The 22,144-nt window shown below is 41.3% G+C and overlaps 1 protein-coding gene across 4 annotated transcripts in view; it reads left to right on the top strand.

Annotated features, from left to right (window-relative positions):
• Positions 1-22,144, top strand: part of ARHGEF28 (Rho guanine nucleotide exchange factor 28) — a 306,206-nt gene that overhangs the window by 254,208 nt on the left and 29,854 nt on the right. For all 4 annotated transcript variants that reach the window (XM_055254426.2, XM_055254425.2, XM_055254424.2 and 1 more), the window contains 9 exons: positions 2,129-2,307; positions 3,274-3,365; positions 4,493-4,675; positions 8,091-8,222; positions 11,297-11,397; positions 14,350-14,388; positions 14,483-14,530; positions 19,550-20,035; positions 21,393-21,693. In XM_055254426.2, the coding sequence (XP_055110401.2) occupies positions 2,129-2,307; positions 3,274-3,365; positions 4,493-4,675; positions 8,091-8,222; positions 11,297-11,397; positions 14,350-14,388; positions 14,483-14,530; positions 19,550-20,035; positions 21,393-21,693 (1,561 nt within the window). The remainder of the gene's footprint in view (positions 1-2,128; positions 2,308-3,273; positions 3,366-4,492; positions 4,676-8,090; positions 8,223-11,296; positions 11,398-14,349; positions 14,389-14,482; positions 14,531-19,549; positions 20,036-21,392; positions 21,694-22,144) is intronic.

Here is a 22,144-nt window from a genome sequence, read left to right as displayed (position 1 = left end):
GCTTTCCCCAAGAACCCAGAAATGTAAAGTTTTTAAAAAGTGAAATCCCCTAGTATTTAAATGCTGAGAACTTGCTTTTAAACTTTGTTAAATGCCGTGGCACAAATAAAACATCTCTGCAAGCTGGGTTAGGCCTTTGCATTACTAGTGTTTGACATCTACCTCCAAAGCACACATGCTACTTCCATTCCTGGAGAGTTAATTTGAATGTTTGTTCATCTCCAGTGTTTGTGCATGGTTAGTATGAATACCGATGGACAGGTTCCCATGCCCCCTAGTCTGATGCTGATCGAATGAATGCTACTTTCCTTGCACTTACCTGTTCTTCACTTTGAAAAGATCTTACCCTGCCATCTCCCCTCCCCTGCAACACTAACCAACTGGTTCAAATGATTTCACTCTTGCTCATGTCTTCAGCAAGTAAACCTGCTCTGCCTTTTTACATACAGAGGCTGTTTACCTTGTCAGCTGAGGAAGCTAAAACTGCACATTGCATCAGGGAAACAGATAAGGTCTCGGGAGTAGGTCCGTAATAGAATAAGCCAGATTAACAATGCTCCAAGGATCTCCCTAATTAGAGAGGGCAGTATTCCAACAACTCTGCCACGGGGCTGCTTTTGCGTCCATTTTCAGAGGCTGAGCACAGGCTGTATAGACCAGTGGTCTTGTCCCATCATATTTTTTCCTCTCATGCTACTCTGAGAAGCATGGGGTGAGGAGGTACTCTGGGTCACCATGGCACACAGCATCAGATATGGCCAAGCTGTATGATGCTGGGAAAGCCGACAAGCCAGCACCAAGGAGTCAGCAGTGAGGGAACAGTGGCATGTTCTGGATAAAGGCGTCGCTCAGTCCTTGATGGTGAAGCAAAACCACACACTGCAACCAGCTCTGTAAACAGTGGTGGAAGCCACAGACCAAAGAAGAATTCTTCATATTATCCCCCAAACTGTTCATCCTGAAATCATTCTTTTGGCCATTCTTTCAACTACATCTACCTACCGAGCATCATCAGTGTGCTGTTCCTCTTTGAATCCTCAGTGTTTAGAAGGGGACATTGGAGGATCACAGTAGATGGTGGTAGAAGAGGTGGTTTAATCATGGCGTACATGCCGAATTTTAGACTTTCTTCCTATTACCCTGTGGTGGACTTATGTGAAACTAGTCCTACCAACATTTATTGAGTGCCTACTCTATGCTTGGCTGTGTGCTAGGTGCATGAAGATGAATGAGACCCATTCCCACCCACCAAGGGCTCATCTGCTTGGTGAGAAGAGGCAAGAACTTGTAGACCATTTTGTTGCTGTGACCCACATGACAGTAGCAAAAAGGATTGGTTATGCCTGGGGAATCAAAGGTCTTGCCACTTATTCGTATCTTTTATAGTCACTTTTATAGTCCGTGGGCTGGGCTTCTGAGTTTCTGGGCTTCTGTTCCATCACCTTATTGAAACAGTATTGCAAGTCTAATGGACTTTTTATGGCCTCCCTCCTTCTCGATCTCTTTGACATTTGACATAGTTTCCTATCTCATGCTCTCTTAGAAAAACTTCTCCTGCCTTGACTATGGTAGATTGTTCTGTCTTTTAAAAAGTTCAGTTTTTAAACAACCAATTCCTTTTTTTTTTTTTTTTTGAGACGGAGTCTTGCTCTGTTGCCCAGGCTGGAGTGCACTCACTGCAACCTCTGCCTCCCAGGTTCAAGCAATTCTCATGCCTCAGCCTCCCAAGCAGCTGAGACTACAGGCACACACCACCACACCCGGCTAATTTTTGTATTTTTAGTATAGATGGGGTTTCACCACATTGGCCCGGCTGGTCTTGAACTGCTGACCTCAAGTGATTCACCTGCCTCGGCATCCCAAAGTGCTGGGATTACAGGAGGGAGCCGTTGTGCCCGGCCTAAACCACTAATTCTTAAGGATGAGCATGCCTATAATTCCTCTTTTTCCATCCTCTCTTTTCCATACTGTCTCCATTGGAGATTGTATCAACTTCTACAGCTCTTTTGAAAAGATTGGAAGTGGAGAAAGATTTACCTAGTACTGTTGCTTCCTTTAGCTCATGTTTTACGGAGGCTTACTTTAGCTAGGATGCTGTTTCATCTGCTCACCTTCCTATTTTATGTAGGATCAGAAGCCATCAGTTATTTCCCTTCAAAAGCTTATTGCTAGAGAAGTTGCTAATGAGGAGAGAGGAATGTTTCTGATCAGTGCTTCGTCTGCTGGCCCTGAGATGTATGAAATTCACACCAATTCCAAGGAGGAACGCAATAACTGGATGAGACGGATCCAGCAGGCTGTAGAAAGGTAACATTTCCTTCCGTCCATAATCTCTGGAACAGAGTTGTTCAACTGGGGAAAATATTCTAACCATGTCTTCCTGCATGAAAACTTTGCCTATGCCAGAATGGTCTGCCCCCTGCCCCCTGCACCTGCCTGCGATAGCCCCCCATCTGCAGCTTTCTCCTCCGTGCCTCCCTGCATGTAATGCCTGAACCTCCCTCTGCCTGTGTGCGTCCTGCCGGGCGTTGATGCAGCTCGGGCCTCCCCTCCTCCATGAGGACCTCTTCAGTCCTGGTGATCTCTTTCTTGCCTGAAATTCTTTAACACCTGCTCACTAAAGCATGTACTTGATGCTCCTTATATACTGCCTTGTAGCTATTATCTTTTTTATGTACATATGTGTGTGTTTATTTAATTAGATTGGAAGCTCCTCGAGGGCAAGGGTCATGTCTCATGTTTCTCTGTGTGCCTAGTGCTGAGAAATCATTCAATAAATGTTTCTGAATTGGTGGATCTAAGTATTCTAAGTCAATTTATTCTTTATTACTTGTGCAAGGACAGTTTTTATAATTGGGAGCACAAGGGTGGCGGTGATCATTCTCAACAGTAATTTGATTAGTTAGATCCTGAAGTTATATAAAATTTCTCTGCCTCCACTGCACCCCATCTGCTCTGGCACCCCACTTCTATCCTTTACAATTCTTATACTTTATTCCCGTTATGGGTGTGTGTGGTGAGTGTATATTTGTGTTCACTGGAATATTTGAGTCATCCCACACCGCTGATTTTGAGAGCCATGTAATGTTATGCAAGATTCTTTGTATTCTCAAGAAAACCAAGTCTCTGGCCAGGGGGGATGATGCATTCTCTTTATGCTGAAATTTTCTTCTTTATGAATAAATCTCTTGCCAAGTTCCCATGTTTTTCTAATGAATCTACAGATACTTGCATTTGGTTTCAGTTGTGTCTCTTGACTATTGTCTTTTAAAGTTGTCCTGAAGAAAAAGGGGGAAGGACAAGTGAATCTGATGAAGACAAGAGGAAAGCTGAAGCCAGAGTGGCCAAAATTCAGCAATGTCAAGGTACAGTGCAGGCACTTCTGGCTCCCTGGTCGTGGTGTTCTCCTGGGTGTTGGGAAAGCCCGAGTGTCATGAACAGGAGTTTATAACTACATGATTCATCCTGTGCACCTGAGGCCCACCTGGACCACCCTCCCAAGAAACTTACACTAGAAATGCTCAAATAAGATGACATTCTCTTCACTTCCACCTTAGTGATTAAAATGGATGTAAAAAATGCACATGACACATGTGAAACAACAGCTGTGGGCAGTGTGGTGCAGATGAATGTTGGAATTATTTGTCTCATGGTTTAATTTTAGGTCTCAGCACTGTCATGTCAATGACTTTGGACAAGGAACCCAACAGATCTGGTCCCCAGTTTCCAAGTCTGTGAAAAAAGGAGATTAGACTAGCTCTGTGATTCTCAACTCTGGTTTGACACTGGAATCAGTTGAGAGATCTTTACAAATACGGATGCCTGGGCCTCACCCTCCCCCAATTGAATCTGAATCTGTGGCAGGTGGGATGTAGACTTTGGGTTTTCAGCTCTCCCAGGGTGACTTTGAAGCACAGAGGGGACTGAGAACTCCTGGATTCAATGCTAGTTAAGGTCCCTTTGAGCTTTAAGAATTCTGTAACATGTTGAAATCTGAGGACAATGATGCATGCAAAGATGGGCAAAGAAATTGGATGTTTAGAAACAAAAACTTAAACCAGTATGTTTGGTTTTGACCAAAACTGGCTGAAGCCTGTGCCATTCCAGGCATTTGTATTCTTCACTCATCATGGACAGGGCTGCCTCAATTTTCATTCCCAAGCTTAATGTTTAGTCTTAATAGAAAACAGCCTGAACAAACAAAGAATAGCTTTGCAGATTTTCTGGAAGTAGGGGACTGAGAAAGGAACCTTATTTACAGAAAAGACAATGGAAGCTGAGAAAGTTGTGAAGTCACTTGCTGGAGGCCACAGTCACTAAGTGGCAAGTGGCATGGTCAGCACTGAGACCTGCATCTGCCCCGCTCATCAACCTGGGTTTTCTCTTGGAGGTCATACTGCTTGCTAATTAGCAACATCTTTTTCGTGGACTTTCACATTAGTGGTTGTATTCATGTTAGTGATAATCTTCTACGGTAAATACTATTTCATAGAAATACTCACTAACCAAGACCAACAAATTTGTGCGTATTTGGAGGAGAAGCTGCATATCTATGCTGAACTTGGAGAACTGAGCGGATTTGAGGACGTCCATCTAGAGCCCCACCTCCTTATTAAACCTGACCCAGGCGAGCCTCCCCAGGCAGCCTCGTTACTGGCAGCAGCACTGAAAGAAGGTAAACTGCTTTGAGGAGGGTTTGGGTCGACACTTTCAGAAAATGTTTATTGAACACCTACTAAGTGCCATACACTGTGGTCTTGGTGCTGAGGATACAGCAGAACAAGACAAGGTCCTTACTCAGCTGGAACTTATATTTCTAGAAATAGCCAAATATAAAGAAAGAAATATGTCAGGTTGTATCAAGTGCTATGAAGAAAAATAATCAGGATAAGGGGGAGAGAGGGTGATGGAGTTGGGATGGCTCTGTTTTAGATAGGGTGACCAGGGAAGGCCTCTTTGATATAATGATATGTAAGTGGACATGAAGGAAGAAAGCCAAGTGGTATCTTGAGGGAGAGCCTTCCAGGTGTAGGGAATGGCCGGCACAAAGGTCCTGGTGCATGGAAGTGCCAGGCTCGCCTGAGGAGCAGGCAGGGGGACAGCACAGGTCGAGGGAATGGAGGGTGGGGTGAGCAGTGCAGGAGATGAGTCCAGGGTTCACTAGGTCTCAGGTTGCATGGCAGGACAGAAGGACTTGGAATTTCATCCTGAGTGGGTTGGGAAGCATTAGAGAATTTTGAGTGGAGGAGGGACTTGACTTGTGGTTTGAAAGGTACCTCCTGACTGCTGTGTGGAGAATAGACTTAAGAGGGCGAAGTGCAGATGTTGGTAATAACAATGGGAGATGGTGGCCGAGGTCGGGTGAAGGGCAAGGTCATTGGAGATGGGAAAGTCCAGAGGATGAGAGGGCAGGGTGGTGGAAGGACTAAGTTTATAGAATTGAAAATACTGAGAATTCTGATGGGATTAGCACTAGTGGGAGGTGGAGAACTTGTGCCCTGTACTAACTCATTCAGGGAAGGCAAATGAGTGGCTGAAGGTCTCTAGAGGAAAGGCAACAAGGAGCAGTAGCGAGCGGTATAACCTGAGGGCAGCAGCTTCAAGGCAGAAAAGAGTTGAAGGGAGAGATGGAGATAATGGTCTGAAGTGACAGTGGGACAAAGGGCTTGGGAAATAAACCAGCCACCTCCTGAGAGAGTAGCAGGAAATGCTGTTGTACAGAAGAAGGGCTGGTAAATTACAGACCACGGACTACACACGTCCCACCACCTGCTTTCCTAAGTTTAGTTTTACCGGAACTTAGCCACATCTGCTTGTTTATGTGTTGCCTCTGGCTACTTTTTCCTACAGTGGCAGAGATGAGCAGTTTTGAGAGACTGTTTAGTCCACAAAACCTAAACTATTAACTGGCTTTTTGCAGAAAATGTTTGCCAGCCTCTGGTTTAGAATCTCAGAATATTAGCTCTGGAAGAGAATTTAGAAATCTTAGAATCAGCCATCTTTATTTCCCAGTTGAGGAAACTGAGGTCTTGAGAAGGACATAGAGGTCTGATGTAGGGTTCACTGATAGAATCCCTCATCCATCTGTTTATCAGATACCCATTGAGCATCCACCTTGTACTATTGCTGGTGCTAGGGAAGCAGTAATGTTTTTGTAAAACTTTTAGTGAGGAAAGACAGACAATACTTACGGAAAAGGAAAAGAGAGAACTTCGGATAGTTATCTATCCCAAAGATAATGGGATTGTGATAAGGTGAAGGCTTTGCTTCAGAGAGATTAGCCTAAAGACCTCTTTTTGAGATGAGGATTGAGAAATGAGAAGCCAGCTGTCTCAAAAGCTTGGGGAGGATCATTCTGGGCAGAGAGAAGAAAGTGCAAAGCCCCTGAGGCTGCAGTGAGCTTCACGTGTTTAAGGAAAGAAGGGAGGCCAGGGTGGCAGATGTCAGCGGGGGTCACCATTAGATGAGGTGGTGTGGGCCAGGCAGGCTGGGATCAGATCATTGTAGGCCGTGTTTAAATAATTTTAAAAGAGGATGTTATTCCAAATATGATGGAAAGCATTGGAAGCTTTTAATCATGGGTGTGGCGTGATCTTATTTATGTCTTAAAACACTGGCTGCTGAATGGACAAGAGATTAGGAGACACATCTGCCTGGAGACCTGTTAGGAAGTAATCACAGAAGTTGAGATGAGCCTTGGTCTAGACCAGTGCCATTGACAATGGGAGCAGAGAGAAGAGGACGAGTCAAGATATATTTTAGAAATAAATGTAGAAACTTCCAAGTGGGTTGACAAGAAGCAGTGACCTCCCTCATTCATTGTCTTTGATAAAGCCTTGATGAAATAAATTGCCCACTCTCAGTATTAGCCAGTGACTTTAACTTTCTCCCCCACCAAAACTTTCACTGACGCTGGGTTGTACACTCATCTGCTTCCATTCCTCTGGCACACTGTGACAGAGGTGCCAGGGCATCAGCGGACCCAGCTGCTTAGAACCCAGAGCAATGGAGGTGCTGCGTGAGCTGCAGTTGGATAATCCACCCTGGGTCACTGACCATCCAGCCCCATTTGCAGCTGAAAGATCAAGCAGGAGTTCTTATCAGAGTGAGGGAGTTATCTTCTGACAAAAAGCCAGTTCAGTAGTGCACCTTGAATGGTCTCCCTGGGACTTCACTCTGCTGGACAGCTTTTCCTCCTTCCTTTCGTTTCTTCTGTCTGTTCCTCTTGAAACCCATCCATCCTTCCAGGTCCTGCTCAGTTTTCACCTCCTGTAAAAATATATTCTGAATCCTACTAGCTAATAGAATGCTCTTCCTCCTCCATGCTGCAGTAGCATTTATAATGCTCTAATAATGCTGATGGAGATGAGTGCTGATCACATGCTTCTGTGTAGTCTAGTGGGTTGTGTATGTCTCTTTCCTCCTCCAATCTGTAAACTCCACTCTTAGTTGTCAAATGCCCAATATCCCCTAGAACAGGTGCTTGTTTAAAATACAAATCGTGTTTTCTCCTCCAGAGAATCAAATCCATTAAGTCTAGAGCCAAAGACTGGGAATTGTATTTATAAAGACAAGTGTAGGGAAAATACTCTTTTGAGGAATAGCTAATATTTCTGAGTAACAGGTTTTAAAATTTTAATGCCTGGTGTATTTATACTAACTGAATGACAGGAAGTTTTTAGGCATACCAATTTACTGAAAGTTGCATTTGAGGTATTTTTATATAATGGGTTTATAGTTTTTTATTGAGTTAATTCTCTGTTGTAAAATGATGCTAAAAGTATTGGTCTAGATTAAAGGTCTGCAAACTTTTCCTATAAAGGGCCAGATATTAAGTATTTTGGGTTTTGTAAATCACACAGTCTCTGGGGTGTGTGTGTGTGTGTGTGTGTGTGTGTCTGTGTGTGCACACACACACACGTAGGCACATGCCCATGTTTTGACAACCTTTAAAAATGTAAAAATCATTTTTAGCCCCTGGGTCATATAAAAACAGGGACAGGCCAAATGCAATTTGCCAATTCCTGGTCTAGATTAAATATATACCTATCTTTATTTTTTAGATTTATTTTTGTTTTTCTCCATCTTAGCTGAGAGCCTACAAGTTGCAGTGAAGGCCTCACAGATGGGCGCCGTGAGTCAATCATGCGAGGACAGTTGTGGAGACTCTGTCTTGGCGGACACAGTCAGTTCTCATGATGTACTAGGATCACCAACTGCCTGTAAGTGAAAATGCAGGCCTTGGCAATGAGGCTGAGCACAGTCCCTGGAGCTTACAGTGGTCACATAAAGTAAAGGCAATGACTGTCTGGTTGAAGGGGACTTGATATATTTTTTTAAATTAGAAAAAAACTGAGAATAAATATGCTAGCCTAAATGAATATCATATGCATATAATAATGACACTGGGGTTTCAAGTATGAGGATCTAAAGAGTAGTTGGTGGGTTATACTTCTCTGTTTGCCAGCCAAATATCGGACCTTCCCCAACCCCTACCTCATTTTTGATATGATTTATTCATTACAGTTTTGAAAGAACTTTTTAACTTTTCGGTTTTTTTTAAAAAAGGAGTGCCTGCGGTCGATTACAGAACAAGCCCTTAAACCTAGTCTCATGTGCATCAACAGAGAAAACAACTCAGAAAACCAGAAATATACACACGGCTCCCTCCGTCTCCCTCTTTTCTCTCTCCTTCTCTCTTTCTCTCTCTCTCACACACACAAAGTTTGGTGGTACGGTTAAAGCAGAAGTGCCAGAAAATTCTTGATCTGTGCCATCCTACACTTTAGTTCATGTCAGAATTCATTTATGAAAACATTGTTTCAATACATTTTAAATATAAAAAAATAGAATGTAGAGATTTGAGTTAGGTAATTTCCCAGAACCTAGCTATCCTGTTATATGTATAGTTGTAGGCTACTTAGTTCCATAAAGATTTCTAAGATAAGGGCATAAAGAGTATACTTTTCATCCTGTGCAGGTGGTAACAACCTTACTTCCACAAGGTCTTATGTGCGAAAGATAAAATGGATGAAATGTCTTCAGTAGTTAGAGATTGGAAGATTAAATTGAACTCAAGATTGGAAGATTAAATTGAACTCAGAACTTCTTTAACAACATCCCTTGATTAATTAAGATATATAGATGCAGTATAGCTTTTTAATTCTATACTTCTTTTTTCCTTTTTTAAACATCAGCACCACTAATTATCTTCCTCTCTCAAGTTCTGCTTTATCTAATCCTGGGTTTCTATTTTCAGAATGCGCACATATGTTTTTCATTTTGACACAGCCCAGATTCATCAGGGGAGTTGTACTGCCCTGGGTGATTTCCTTTTAAAAGAAGAACCTCATTATGCCATTGAGGAGTCTCTGTCTAAAAATACGTGCAGGGATCTGCTGCTCTCAGCCTCGCCCCAGGGACAGCTGGAGAGGCTCCCCTCCACAGCTGCCCGAGCCCGCAGCCGTGCCTTCCCTCCCTTCAGGCCAGGCAGTGAAGGTCTCCTTGTCTGTATCCACATCTTTCATGACGGGGGAGAGTTTCAAAGGGACACCAGTGGCATTTGCCAGAACTATTGAGAGGCTCTTTAGAGGAGTCTGATATCGGGATTCAGGTAGAGGAAGTACCGAAGCCGACTGGTGGGGTCCTGTACCCCAAGGCCTCTTCAGTTCCGGGTCAGACTGGAATATGGTGCTATGAGAGTTTGATTCTCTTTATAAAGTTGTTCAAGGCACAAGGCTAGTTCTAAATGAAGGTCTACAACTGTGACTGAATGGGTCAGTTCTGCAAGTGACTTGGAGAACTGGGCTGTTCTGCATCAGGCTTATGTCAGCCTGAGGTTATAAGCCAAGCAGACTGCTCTATTTTCAGTCTTCAGTATACGTGATGAGTATCTTCTACTTCTAGGAAAGTTCTGTTCACTGGAGACCCTCTGGCCCACCCTGAAATTGGATACAGGGACAGGGACCTGATCTGTGTTTTATTCTTCTGCCTTGTCATCAGCTTCTTTCCCATTTGATTTTCCTAATTTCTATGAGGGAGTGAGAAACAGAGTGGTGAATTCTTTAGTGATGCCTTTGGCCACTCTTTAAGAGTTAGTAATAGCACCCAATAATAGAACCATTTTTCAAATGACAGAGAAACCTATAAAATATCCCTCACTGTAAGTGAATAAGTGCTGATCAGCTTGAACAAAATGGACTTGTTTTTAGCTGATCTCATCTGAAGCCATTTCCGTTCCGACAAAAACTTCTTTGTATTAAAAGAGGCCTTTGAAATCCTAGAGGACTCTCATTTTCCAAAGACCTAAGTATTTTTATTAATTTAAAGAAAAAAGCATTTCCTGTATTGGAAATAAAGTTTCAAGATGACACAATAAAAATTATACAAACAAACAGTGTCACAAAGTGAGTATCAATTTTGTCAGGGTCCAGATTGGACATGGTTCTAATAAAACACTGTTTTGGGCTTTGAAAATTCTAGTTTTAATCAGTGCAAGGTGGGCACAGTTTAAGTTTTAACTGAGTTCACATGGGTAAAGAAAGAAATAAAATCCTGCCAACAGAGATTTAATGGATGAAGTGAAATCTGTATTTGGTACTTAAAAATATTTCTGGACTAGTTTCTATGTTTTCATAGGTTAAAGACATAGTATTTGTAAATTTAAGGCATAACAAGAAATGTGAGAAAAACAACACATTTAGAAATTGTTAAAAAATAAGTTATTCAGAGATAGGGACAGGTTCTTGGTTTGTATGACTATGAGACCGTGAAGTATTAGCCATCTCTGCCTTCCTAGAAAGATGTCTCCCTCCTGCTTCGGACTCCTCCTTCCTCCTAAACCTTGTTTATCGTCTGCTGCTCTTGCACTGGCCACAAGAGACTTTTTACAGACTTGAGTCTGCCAAGAGACCTTGCTTTTGTTCTACAGCACCTGTTTTAAATTTCACCCTTCCCAGGAGACATTTTCCTATTAAGTGAGAGTGAGATGTAGAGTCTACCCTCTGTAACACAAACAACACACGAACACTTCAGTGCAAGAAAGAAAAGTACAAAGATGGTGATACTTTGTGCGGTTCGTCAGTTGCTGTCTGTTAGCGTGTAAGCCCCATGCGGGCAGGGACCACATGCGTTGCTCTGTGCTCATCCAAGCACCTCATCTAAGAATACTCAATATGTACTATTTTGTGATGTTTGTTATTTTGAAATATGTGTTGGCCGTGTACAGAAGAACCCGGTGGGCCAGCCGATGTTTGACGCTGTCCTTTTTGTTTCTGTCTCGATGGCATGCTTCCAGCATTAGTCACAGGAGGGAGAGAAGGAAGAGGCTGTTCGGATGTGGATCCCGGGATCCAGGGTGTGGTAACCGACTTGGCCGTCTCTGATGCAGGGGAGAAGGTATTGTGAACTGATTTGTTAGTAAACGGCAGCGGTTACTGTGTATAATAAAATAGCCTCAGGTTCTGGTCTGTCACGGCAGTGAGTGGGACAAAGGTGCTTTTCTGAATTGTTCTCGATTGACTTAAATATTCATATTTAAACTTTCTAACTTATTTCTTCTTCAAATGTGCTTGCACTTCCTGTGTCATGTAGGTGTAAACAAAGCAACGATTGAAAAGTTATTAAAAAGATTAAAAACTCTCCTGTGTATATGTGTGTCTGTGCTCTCTGACTTCTGGTCTTTCTGCCCTGCAAACCTTTGCTTCTCACCCACTATGTCTGGCAGCTCTGGCACCCGGGGGCCCTTCTGCAACCAGATGGCGCCAAAGTAATTGAAACACCTTTTACTTTGGAATATTCTTGCTTCTTTCACCTTCCTTGACCCTCCTCTCCTTGCAGAGATGATTTCCTGTCACCACCCACATTTCACCTACTTTTTTTGTGGTCAATTTTTAATTAATCTGACCAATTTTTGCTTGGGGCACAGCAATTCCCAAAGGGAATCTTCTTTTTTGACTTACTGATATATACATAGGTATTAACTCTCTCCTTAAGAATTAAATACATAAAACTTCCTATTAATGTCTACTGAAAGTGAGATGTCAGAAATAGGGAAGGAATAAAATAGGATTCTGGGAGGTGGCTAGTTGGCCTCTTCCCGCTTGTTAGGGCTCTAGAGTTTAGCTTTATCTAAAATTGAATTAGGTACATTACTAGGTGCCAATATGTGTCAATGTGAAAAAATGGCAAATGTCAGATCTTCTCTTATATATACAACATATTTTACATATTATATACTTTTTGTGTATATTACATAGGACTGAGAAATCAAGTCAAGGACTTTTAAAATCCAGAGAAAAGACAGCTGTGACTGAGTGTTCTTTTTTAAACTTCACAGGCCAAAGTGAGCATAGGAATGTAATATTGTACTCCTTCTGATTGTAAGCTTTCTAACGTATTGCTTCTTAAAATGTTCCTGCTTTTCGTCCTTTTCAGTGAAGACTTCACTTCTAAGTGTGAAGTTTGTGGTGTCCAACTGTGTTAGAAAAGAGAGAGTGAATTGGTCAGTAATAGTTTAATCTTGAATGCAAAGTTGGGTGGCTCCTACCCCTAAAGTCTCCCTCTCCCACTCCACTTCAGCTACAGGTAGATAATTGAGGTTAAGTGTCCAGGTTCTTCTTTGGATTAAGCTATCTGCAGAATTTTTCACTTAATAAGGCATTTTGAAAAATTAATACATTAATAAACCTAGGTAAAGGGCAGGATCACTTGAAACCAAACTTTTAAAAGGTGTATAATGGATATTTTGTCATTAGCTTCCTCTACAAGGTAAGGTTAGAACAAATTTCTGAAAGAATTTTAAAAAATGAAATCTGACTCAAATGCAGAAATAATGGATAAATCGCCAACTGCAGTTTTAAACATTCACCACAAGGTGGCGGAACAACTCCATTAAAAACGCGAAATTTCCTGTCTTGTGTCAAACCTAGTGGCTTTTGGGCATAAGTAAACGCAGGTAGCACAGTCCAACTCATTTCTATGGTTCTAATTTTTATAGACTATAAAAACTCTGTGCCATATGGTCTTACTACAGAAGCAGTGGAGTGTGGATGGGCCAAGACAGAGCCAGAAGAGCAGCGAGAACGCCAACCATCCCTCTAGGGTGGGGGTTCTTAGAGCCTGTTCTCTCCCATAGGGTTTGGCACAGATCTAATGTCTTTAAGCTTCATCTCCATTTTCAGCCTCTGTCTTTTCTCTATCAGAGGTGCTGCTTACGAGTGAAATCTTTAATTGGCAGTCCAGGGGAAGCGGAGGTCTGGCTAGCGCATCCTGGCATCATCAGCCTAAACTAATTGAATTTAACAAGTTCAAAATTACCTGAGGACATGACCATGGCTGGCTGCTTTTTATGGCTTAAAATTAGATGAGACAGTAGGCCCTTGAGGACAGGGCATCTGATGGTCTCCCGTAGTGTAAGGTGTGAAGTTTACAGTGGGTGTTCGATATTTATTTATTGAATGGCGTGCCATCGAGTTCAACTTGGAGTCATTCACTTGTTGAGTATCCATGCTATGTCAAGCATCATTCTCATAATATGGAGCACATGGATAAAGTCTCGCTACTCACTGGTTTGCTTCCTAGGGAGAGAAGGCAGACACTAAATGAATAAGCAAGTGTTCAGTTATGGAGGCTGCAAACCATCACTATCCACATGTGCCCTTAATGTGTGCTGTGGAAGAGACAAAGAACGAGGCATAGACCCGGTCCCTAAAGAACAGATGGTCTCCTATGGCTGGTTCATGGCTTCTGCTGCTAGTACTTCTACTAAGGCAGTCACTGGTCTGGTGATCTCTGACTGTGGTGGGATCTAGAGCAGCCGAGCAAGCGCGCCCCTGTGGCTGCGGTCTGGGTCTGGTTTCTTTTTGCAACTGCTGTATGTGTTGATATCGTGAATCTCAAACATTGAGAAAAGGAGTTAAGGCCAGACATGATATTCTTTCTTTAACTTCCAATCTAGCCTCAGAATATAAGAGGTCAGCCTGACCCAAAAGACAACTTCAATCTGGGCACAGAGAACTCAATTCACATTGTGGTTTGCACAAGGTAAATGTTGTTTCTTGAGTTTTCAGGGCGTCCTTACTGTCATCCCTTGTTGTTTTAAAGGATGATTGGGTGAAAATTGCCATCCATCTCAAACATCAACTTTGCGTGAAGGACACTCTTGTTGTCAAGTGTTTGTTTATTTCTATAGGCTTTTATTTCTGGGAGGAAACTGAGTCAATATAGATGAGGTAATCAAGTTTAGAGACAGCAAAGTGATTTACCCAACATCATGCATTTTGGGACACTACAGGGCAGCTTTTCAGAAGTAGAATGGTTATTCATTTTCTTGTTTTTTATGTATTTTAGGTGGAATGTAGAAATTTTCCAGGTTCTTCACAATCAGAGGTGAGCCGCACATACCTTAAATGTATCACCAGCCTTTATTTGTGGATAATGAAAGCTTTTTCAAGAATTTGACACTTACAATTTTGTTTTTCAGATTATACAAGCCATACAGAATTTAACCCGTCTCTTATATAGCCTTCAGGTAACTACCCTCCTCTAATCTTTGACCTTGTGAATGGTTCTCTTAATGCGATTCTCTTTGATGATTCCCAGACTTTAAAAATGAGAACAAGTGAGAGGTAAGGAATGATCTTAAAAGAATGGCAACCTTCTAAGTGTGATGTGTTGGACTCACATGGTTTTGTAATCAGAGGCAACACCATGACTACATTTTATACCATTCTTCTCTGAAATCATAAAACAGTTCATATCTTTAAAAAATATTCATGAATATGATCTGGCTTGACATTTACAATGAAACTCTTAGGTGAATGTAGCATGACTTCACATTTTCTGATGAAAACCTAAATTCACACCTAAACTTCTTTGGCTTCTCCATGTGGCCATCAGCCTTTAGAGCAGTTAAGTAATCCATATGTTGCTTTACTCTTTTGTTTGTTCATCCACTCAACATTTATTAATTTATTAATGTTGAGGGGATGAACACACAGTGCCCGTCTCTGTGCTGACTATGCTGAGAGCTGAGCACACAAAGGCAAATGAGCCACACAGCCTGCTCTTAAATGGCTTACTGCCTTTCAAGGAAGAGCAGACATAAAAAAAAAAAAAAAATCATGCTTGCATTTAGGATTAAATGGTTGGATGATCCCTTAGGCTGGGGTCCCCAATCCCAGGGTGCAGAGTGGTAGCTGTCTGGGCTGCACAGCAGGAGGTGAGCCGGGGCAAGCCAGCAGTACCACCTGAACTCCGCCTCCTGTGAGATCAGTGGTGGCATTAGATTCTCATAGGAGCGTGAACCCTATTGTGAACTGCGCATGCAATCTAGGGATCTAGGTTGCCCCCTCCTTATGAGAATCTAATGCCTGATGATCTGAGGTGGTACAGTTTCATCCTGAAACCATTCTCACCACATCCCACCCCATCCATAAAAAAAAAAAAAAAAAAACTGTCCTCCATAAAACAGGTCCCTGGTGCCAAAAAGGTTGGAGACCACTACTTTAGACCATGCAAAGAAAGAGGCTCACTGTGTCCGATGACTTAATTTACTCATTAAAATATATCTCGAAAGGATATACATGCAATGTTTGGATTGTTGAAAAATTTGTAGAAAAATTTGAGAATACAAGTAAATGAAAGAAAATGGTTTCCGATTCTACAAAGAGAATTAAAATTATCATGTTGGTGTATAAGGCTCCAGATTTTAGAATTGTTTTCTATGCACTCTTCTGTAACATGTAACTTCCTCTGTCATCAACTATTATTCTATAGCATACTTTTTAATGATTATATATTAAATTCAACTCTGTGGGGTTTATTCAATCTCTTATTGTTTACACTTTTGTATTATTAACAACACTGTAGAGGACATCCTTGTGTACTCATCTCTTTGAATACATCTGACTATTAGGGTAAATGAGAAGAATTATTTTGTTTAGGTTTTCAATAGACTTTGCCAAAATAATCAAATCAACCAACATTCTCTCTTTTTCTTCTTCCATTTGAAGATGGATTAGGGTATCTGATTGTTTTATTTGTACTTCTTTGATTACTACTGAGACAAAACATTTTTCCCTCACTGGTTTATTATTCATTCATGCTTCATATCTTGTTGAATTTAAAAGAAAATAAAATGAAGCCTAAGTTTTCAGCAGAAAATATAAAGGCATGCTGCATTTGATGTTTTGTTATTTAAACTTTGACTCCATCAAGACTTCTTTCTCTTACGACCTTTTAATCTTGCTCTAGGACCAACATCTGAATTGTTAAAGCCTTGGATTACATTTGAATATATGACAGTGCTAATCTTATTTATTTTTCTATGCATATTTATATATTCTTCCACAAGAGCTTTTATTTTTTATTTATTTATTTATTTGAGACAGGGTCTGGCTCTGTTACCCAGGCTGGAGTGCAGTGGCACGATCTCAACTCACTGCAACCTCTGTCTCCCAGGCTGAAGCCATTCTCCCACCTCAGCCTCCCAAGGAGCTGAGACTACAGGCGTGTGCCACAAGCCTGGCTAGTTTTTCTATTTCACCATGTTGCCCAGGCTGCTGTCTAATTCCTGGGCTCAAAGTGATCTACCTGCCTTGGCCTCCCAAAGTTCTGGGATTACAGGCATGAGTCACTGCGCCCAGCCCCACAAGGGCTCTTAAACACATTTCTTATCTCTTACCAACACCATTAAGTTAAAATTTCATTATATTTTTGAATTAAGTTGGAGAGAATCAACACCTTTATCATAATCACTTACTCATCTTATATAAGAACATTGGTCAGTCATCTCTTATTCTATGATTTGCTGGAGAGCTTTGTAATTGTCTTCATATGGTGTGATATGTGTGTATATGTATTTTTTTCACTAAGTTTATTCATATGTCTCTTTGCTGCTATTGTGAATAAATTTTTTTTCATTTTGTGTCCCCAATGGTTGTTGCTAATATACATAAAGGTATTGATTTTGGGGTGCTTATATTGTAACTGGTCAACTCATTCAACTTTATTTTTCATTTTAATAGTTTTTCCATTGATTTTTTGAAGTATTCCAGGTAGAAAATAAAAATCAGAAAATAATGATATTATGGCTATTTGTCAATAATTACATGAATTTCATTTTCTTGGCTTACTGCTTAGGCTAGGACTTTTGAAAATGTGTTAAATAATAGTGGTAATAGCAAGCTCTTTGTCTTGTTCAAGATTTAGTGAGAATGCTTTTAGTGTCTTAGGTTAGATGTGCAGTTCTGGAGTTGATGTTCTTAGAAATCAATGTATCATGTAAGACAAATAATCTTTCTTTTAAATGTCAGCTGGGAAGGGATACAGTTTGAGCACCAGCCATTAACTTGGGGGATGAAAACATGGATCATCCTGGCTAGTGTTGCCGGATGAAAACACTCACAAGGTCATGTGTCTTCTTTTCAACCCTGAATGCAGCCCTATGTAGATTCAAGGTTCAGAAAAGCTTGATCACCTGAATGACCTAATTTTTGCAACACATTAGGTTAAACCAACATGGGAAATATCAAAGTCTACAGTGAATTCTTTTAACCTAACCAAAGATTCTGAGCTGGTCCAAGGCCATGGGCTTTGAAAGATTTCTGTTCATGGCACAGTCGTCTTTTTTGAAGCTGAATGTCTTATATGTGACTGAAGTTTTTACATAAATGATTTTTAATCAGGTGGAATGAAATTTGATCCCTATATTAGGAAAATAGAGTTAGAAATGAGGCATAGACAGGGCAAAAAGGAAAAGACACAGATATTCTAGCAAAGTAAAGTTAAGAGAGTGAATTGGGAATTTCCCTAAACTTGAAAAGCAAGTGCTGTTCTCTGTCCTAAATATAAATGTAAACTTTAAGTGTGAAGATTATTCATTTAGCTTTAAATGAATATTTAAATTTAGACGAATATCCAATCTTCAGATTCCAGCTCTATGCAAGGGAAAAGAATGGCCTTATCCCAAATGTTAGATAGACATGAAGAGTACCTCACAGCAGCACTTAATTACTGTAACTGTAACTCTTACGTGAGAGTTATTTTCTGTGGTAGTTTTGACATATAAAGTATTGGATTTTTGTTTGTCTTACTATACTGGTCCCTGAAGATTTATTAGAATTAAGTAGTGATGTACAGTCTACAGTTTTCTTTAGCCAGGTCAACAGAGTCCTGAGTGGTTTATTGTGTGCTAATTATTTCATATTTAAAGATCATAGTAATTAATACCTATTCTGGATGATAATCATTGTTTTATTTATAACAACTCCCAAAAGCCACTAAATATTCATGTGTCTGAAATTTTAAAGATTAATTCCAAATTTAAAAATATGAATTTTCTTTCAAAAGGCCCCAGTGAATACATTTTTGAGTCGTATTCCAAGACAAGTATGAATTTAAAATATACCTTAGTTCTTTAACTTTCAAAAGTGTAGGAAATTGCTGAGCTGACAAAGAACTTATGGTCAAATCCCCATCTTCCCAACATCTGTTATATGGACAGTTTAAAAAATTCTGAGGAAGGAAAAATGTGAATTTATCCCTAGGAGAGTAATGATTTCTCATATGGAGTCAAAACATACACACATACTCAGTATGTGTCCATTTTCAATTTGTCCCTTCTGTACTGCTTTGCACTCTAAATGGGAACTTTTAAAATTAAAAGCTTCCAAGGGCATTCACAGAGATCTTTTCAGTTTTGTGGAATCCTTCCAAATCTTGGTAATTATTTCCTGTGATGTTGCCAAACTTCTCATAGGCAGATACCGTAACTCAAAATGTTTTTTTAATCTGGTTGGTAATGTCCTCTGGGCTTTAGAGTATCTATTTTCCCTTAATCATTTCAGCCTCCTGTTAGCGATCTATTAAACAAATAAATTTCAGCTTAGTTTTTTTGTGCCTGACCTTCCTGATATAATACAAAGATATAACAGTAATGAGACTAGCTTTAGCCACTTGCATATCTCCTAAAAATGGTATTAACTGCTATTCTCAGGCATTATGTTATAAAAACATTATTTACCAAAAGTCTCCAAATAGTTGTTTTTTATATTTATGTCTTCATAATGCAGTGTAGCTCAAGTAATTTCTGGTTTGGGACTCAAAGAAAGGATACTACTAGGTTTATGTGGATTCTTAAGTTCCCATGAATGATTGGCTAGGGAGACCTCAGCAAGAGAGTGAGATGTAGGACAGGAATGCACAGCCTTGTGAATTTATGTGCCGAGTTTCGTATTCAGAAGACTCGCTTAACTATCACCCAACAACCAGCAGCAAACTACCTTCCCACAGGAGAGGATGATATTGCTTTTGGGCTTTGTTTCTTTTCTCTATAAATTCACAGGTCCTACCCCTAGGACAGATGTAGACAAGCCTCTCTGGAATGCCAAAAATCTTGCCTTTGGAGGTAACTTAGAAAAAGGCCAGAAATATTAATAGAAATGAATTCGGGCCTGCGTTTTGTGTTTCGAGGTAGTTCCAACCGAAAGGGTAAACAATAACCATGGAAGCCTGTGTTCAGTGATTTTTCCTCTGTCTGCTCTGACAGGCCGCCTTGACCATTCAGGACAGCCACATTGAGATCCACAGGCTGCTTCTCCAGCAGCAGGAGGGCCTGTCTTTTGGCCACTCTGTCCTCCGAGGCTGCCCCTTGCAGGACCAGAAGTCTCGCGACGCGGACAGGCAGCATGAGGAGCTGGCCAATGTGCACCAGCTCCAGCACCAGCTCCAGCAGGAGCAGCGGCGCTGGTTCCGCAGGTGTGACCAGCAGCAGCGGGCGCAGGCGGCCAGGGAGAGCTGGCTGCAGGAGCGGGAGCGGGAGTGCCAGTCGCAGGAGGAGCTGCTGCTGCGGAGCCGGGGCGAGCTGGACCTTCAGCTCCAGGAGTACCAGCACAGCCTGGAGCGGCTGAGGGAGGGCCAGCGCCTGGTGGAGAGGGAGCAGGCGAGGATGCGGGCCCAGCAGAGCCTGCTGGGCCACTGGAAGCACGGCCGGCAGAGGAGCCTGCCCGCGGTGCTCCTTCCGGGTGGCCCCGAGGTATGGACCTTCTGGGGTGCTGTGAGGCAGCCTCTCAAAGACAGGGGTGGGCCTGGGGGCTCCTAGGACACTAACCAAACATCTGTCATTTTGGTCTTTGTGTAAGACCTCATGAGGATTTTTCAATTTGTAGGTAGCCAAAGCTGGAAGCTTTCAGAGATAACGCATATCCATTTTGACTTAAAATATGGACAGTGCGGGCCAGGTGTGGTGGCTCACGCCTGTAATCCCAGAACTTTGGGAGGCCGAGGCGAGAAGATCACCTGAGGTTGGGAGTTCGAGACCAGCCTGGCCAACATGATGAAACCCCGTGTCTACTAAAAATACAAAAATTAGCTGGGCTTGGTGGCGGGCGCCTGTAATCCCAGCTACTCAGGAGGCTGAGGCAGGACAATCACTTGAACCCGTGAGGCGGAGGTTGCAGTGAGCTGAGATCATGCCATTGCACTCCAGCCTGGGTGACAAGAGTGAAACACCATCTCAAAAAAAAACAAAAAAGGACAATGTGAGGGCCCAAGTCCTATGGGATCACTGTACTCTGCCTGAGACGCCCTTACCTAAGGAACATAGAATCAAGTTGTCCTAGAAGGGCCAGGGTGGGTTTGTCCTGGAGGCACACTCAGTGAGTGTGCTCTTTTTCCAGTATTTGAAGGACTCTCTTTATGTGATCTGTCTTAAGAGTTATATGTAGATGTAGCTTTTAGAAGATCAATTAACTATTAATATATACTATAGGCACTGCATTTAGCAAGTATAATACTATTCTGTTATGCTGAGCTTCTTCTCTCTTTGTAAATTTGATATAGTAAATTCAAAATCCATTTCACTGATAAGAATTACTTATTTGCATGTTTTCTAACCATGCCTGACAATCCCATTGGTCCCAGGAGTTTATTTTCCTGTGTTATGTGCATGTATGTTTTGTTACTGATAGTGCATAAAGTTGTAGAAGTTGATAAGCTTACAAGATCTCTGTTGCAATCTGTTTTTCCTTTTAAGTTGGCTAAATTATGTTTATTGCAAACTCCTCATGTATATATGGATATGTTTTCAACTTTTTTATTTAGCAAAAGTAAAAACTGCTACTTTCTCTGATTAAAATAAAGTGGAAACATTTTAATGTTGTAGAACGCCACTTTTTTTGTTGTTGTTAAAGATATGCCATGCATAGCAAATTGAAGTTTTTGGTACTAGCTCGTTAAAAGAGAATGGGGGAGGGGAGGGAGAAAAGAAGTGGTAATCTTGACCTCACTTTTGCTGAAATCTTGATTCCTAAGCTACTCTCAGGAATAAACACTTTATGAAACTTTTATAAGTTAGAAAAGTTATTGTACTTTTCCTCTGTTTCTTTACACAGGTAATGGAACTTAATCGATCTGAGAGTTTATGTCATGAAAACTCATTCTTCATCAATGAAGCTTTAGTACAAATGTCATTTAACACTTTCAACAAACCGAATCCATCAGTTATCCATCAGGATGCCACTTACCCTACAACTCAATCTCATTCTGACTTGGTAAGGACTAGTGAACATCAAGTAGACCTCAAGATGGACCCTTCTCAGCCTTCGAAAGTCAGTCACAAACTGTGGACAGCCGCTGGGTCCGGCCATCAGATACTTCCTTTCCACGAAAGCAGCAAGGATTCTTGTAAAAATGGTAATTAACACTTTAAACGTCATCTGTATAGTTTGAACAAGAAGTTGTCCCTCTGAATGGTTGGCTCTTGTGTAGAGTGAATCAAAGTCCTCCCTAGCATGGGAATAAATTGGTACTGATGAGCTGGAGTTTGCGGCATTCACTTTTCTTTGGGGAAGTCTGGGGACAGCTTTTGCTTGTAAGTTACCTAGACAAGTGAGACCATGGTCATAGGGCTTAGAGAATGCTCACAACATGTAAGAACCAGACAGGATTTTTAGATGTGTGGGTTAAAATGATAATGTCCTCTTAAAAGTGAAGCAAGTTGATATTTACTCCCCACTGTTGTGGACCCCACTACATCCTGAAACACCTATGTTGACACTCAGAAATAAAAGATACCAATAGGGTTGGTAGTGGGACTTTATCAGGGCAATTTCCTGTAACGTTAGTGAAATCTTCTGTACTGCTA

This window comes from Symphalangus syndactylus, chromosome 18, assembly GCF_028878055.3.
Source record: "Symphalangus syndactylus isolate Jambi chromosome 18, NHGRI_mSymSyn1-v2.1_pri, whole genome shotgun sequence".
Taxonomy (NCBI): Eukaryota; Metazoa; Chordata; class Mammalia; order Primates; family Hylobatidae; genus Symphalangus; species Symphalangus syndactylus.
The sequence above is the reverse complement of the archived record's forward strand: the minus strand, read 5'-3'. Positions and strand labels throughout refer to the sequence as shown.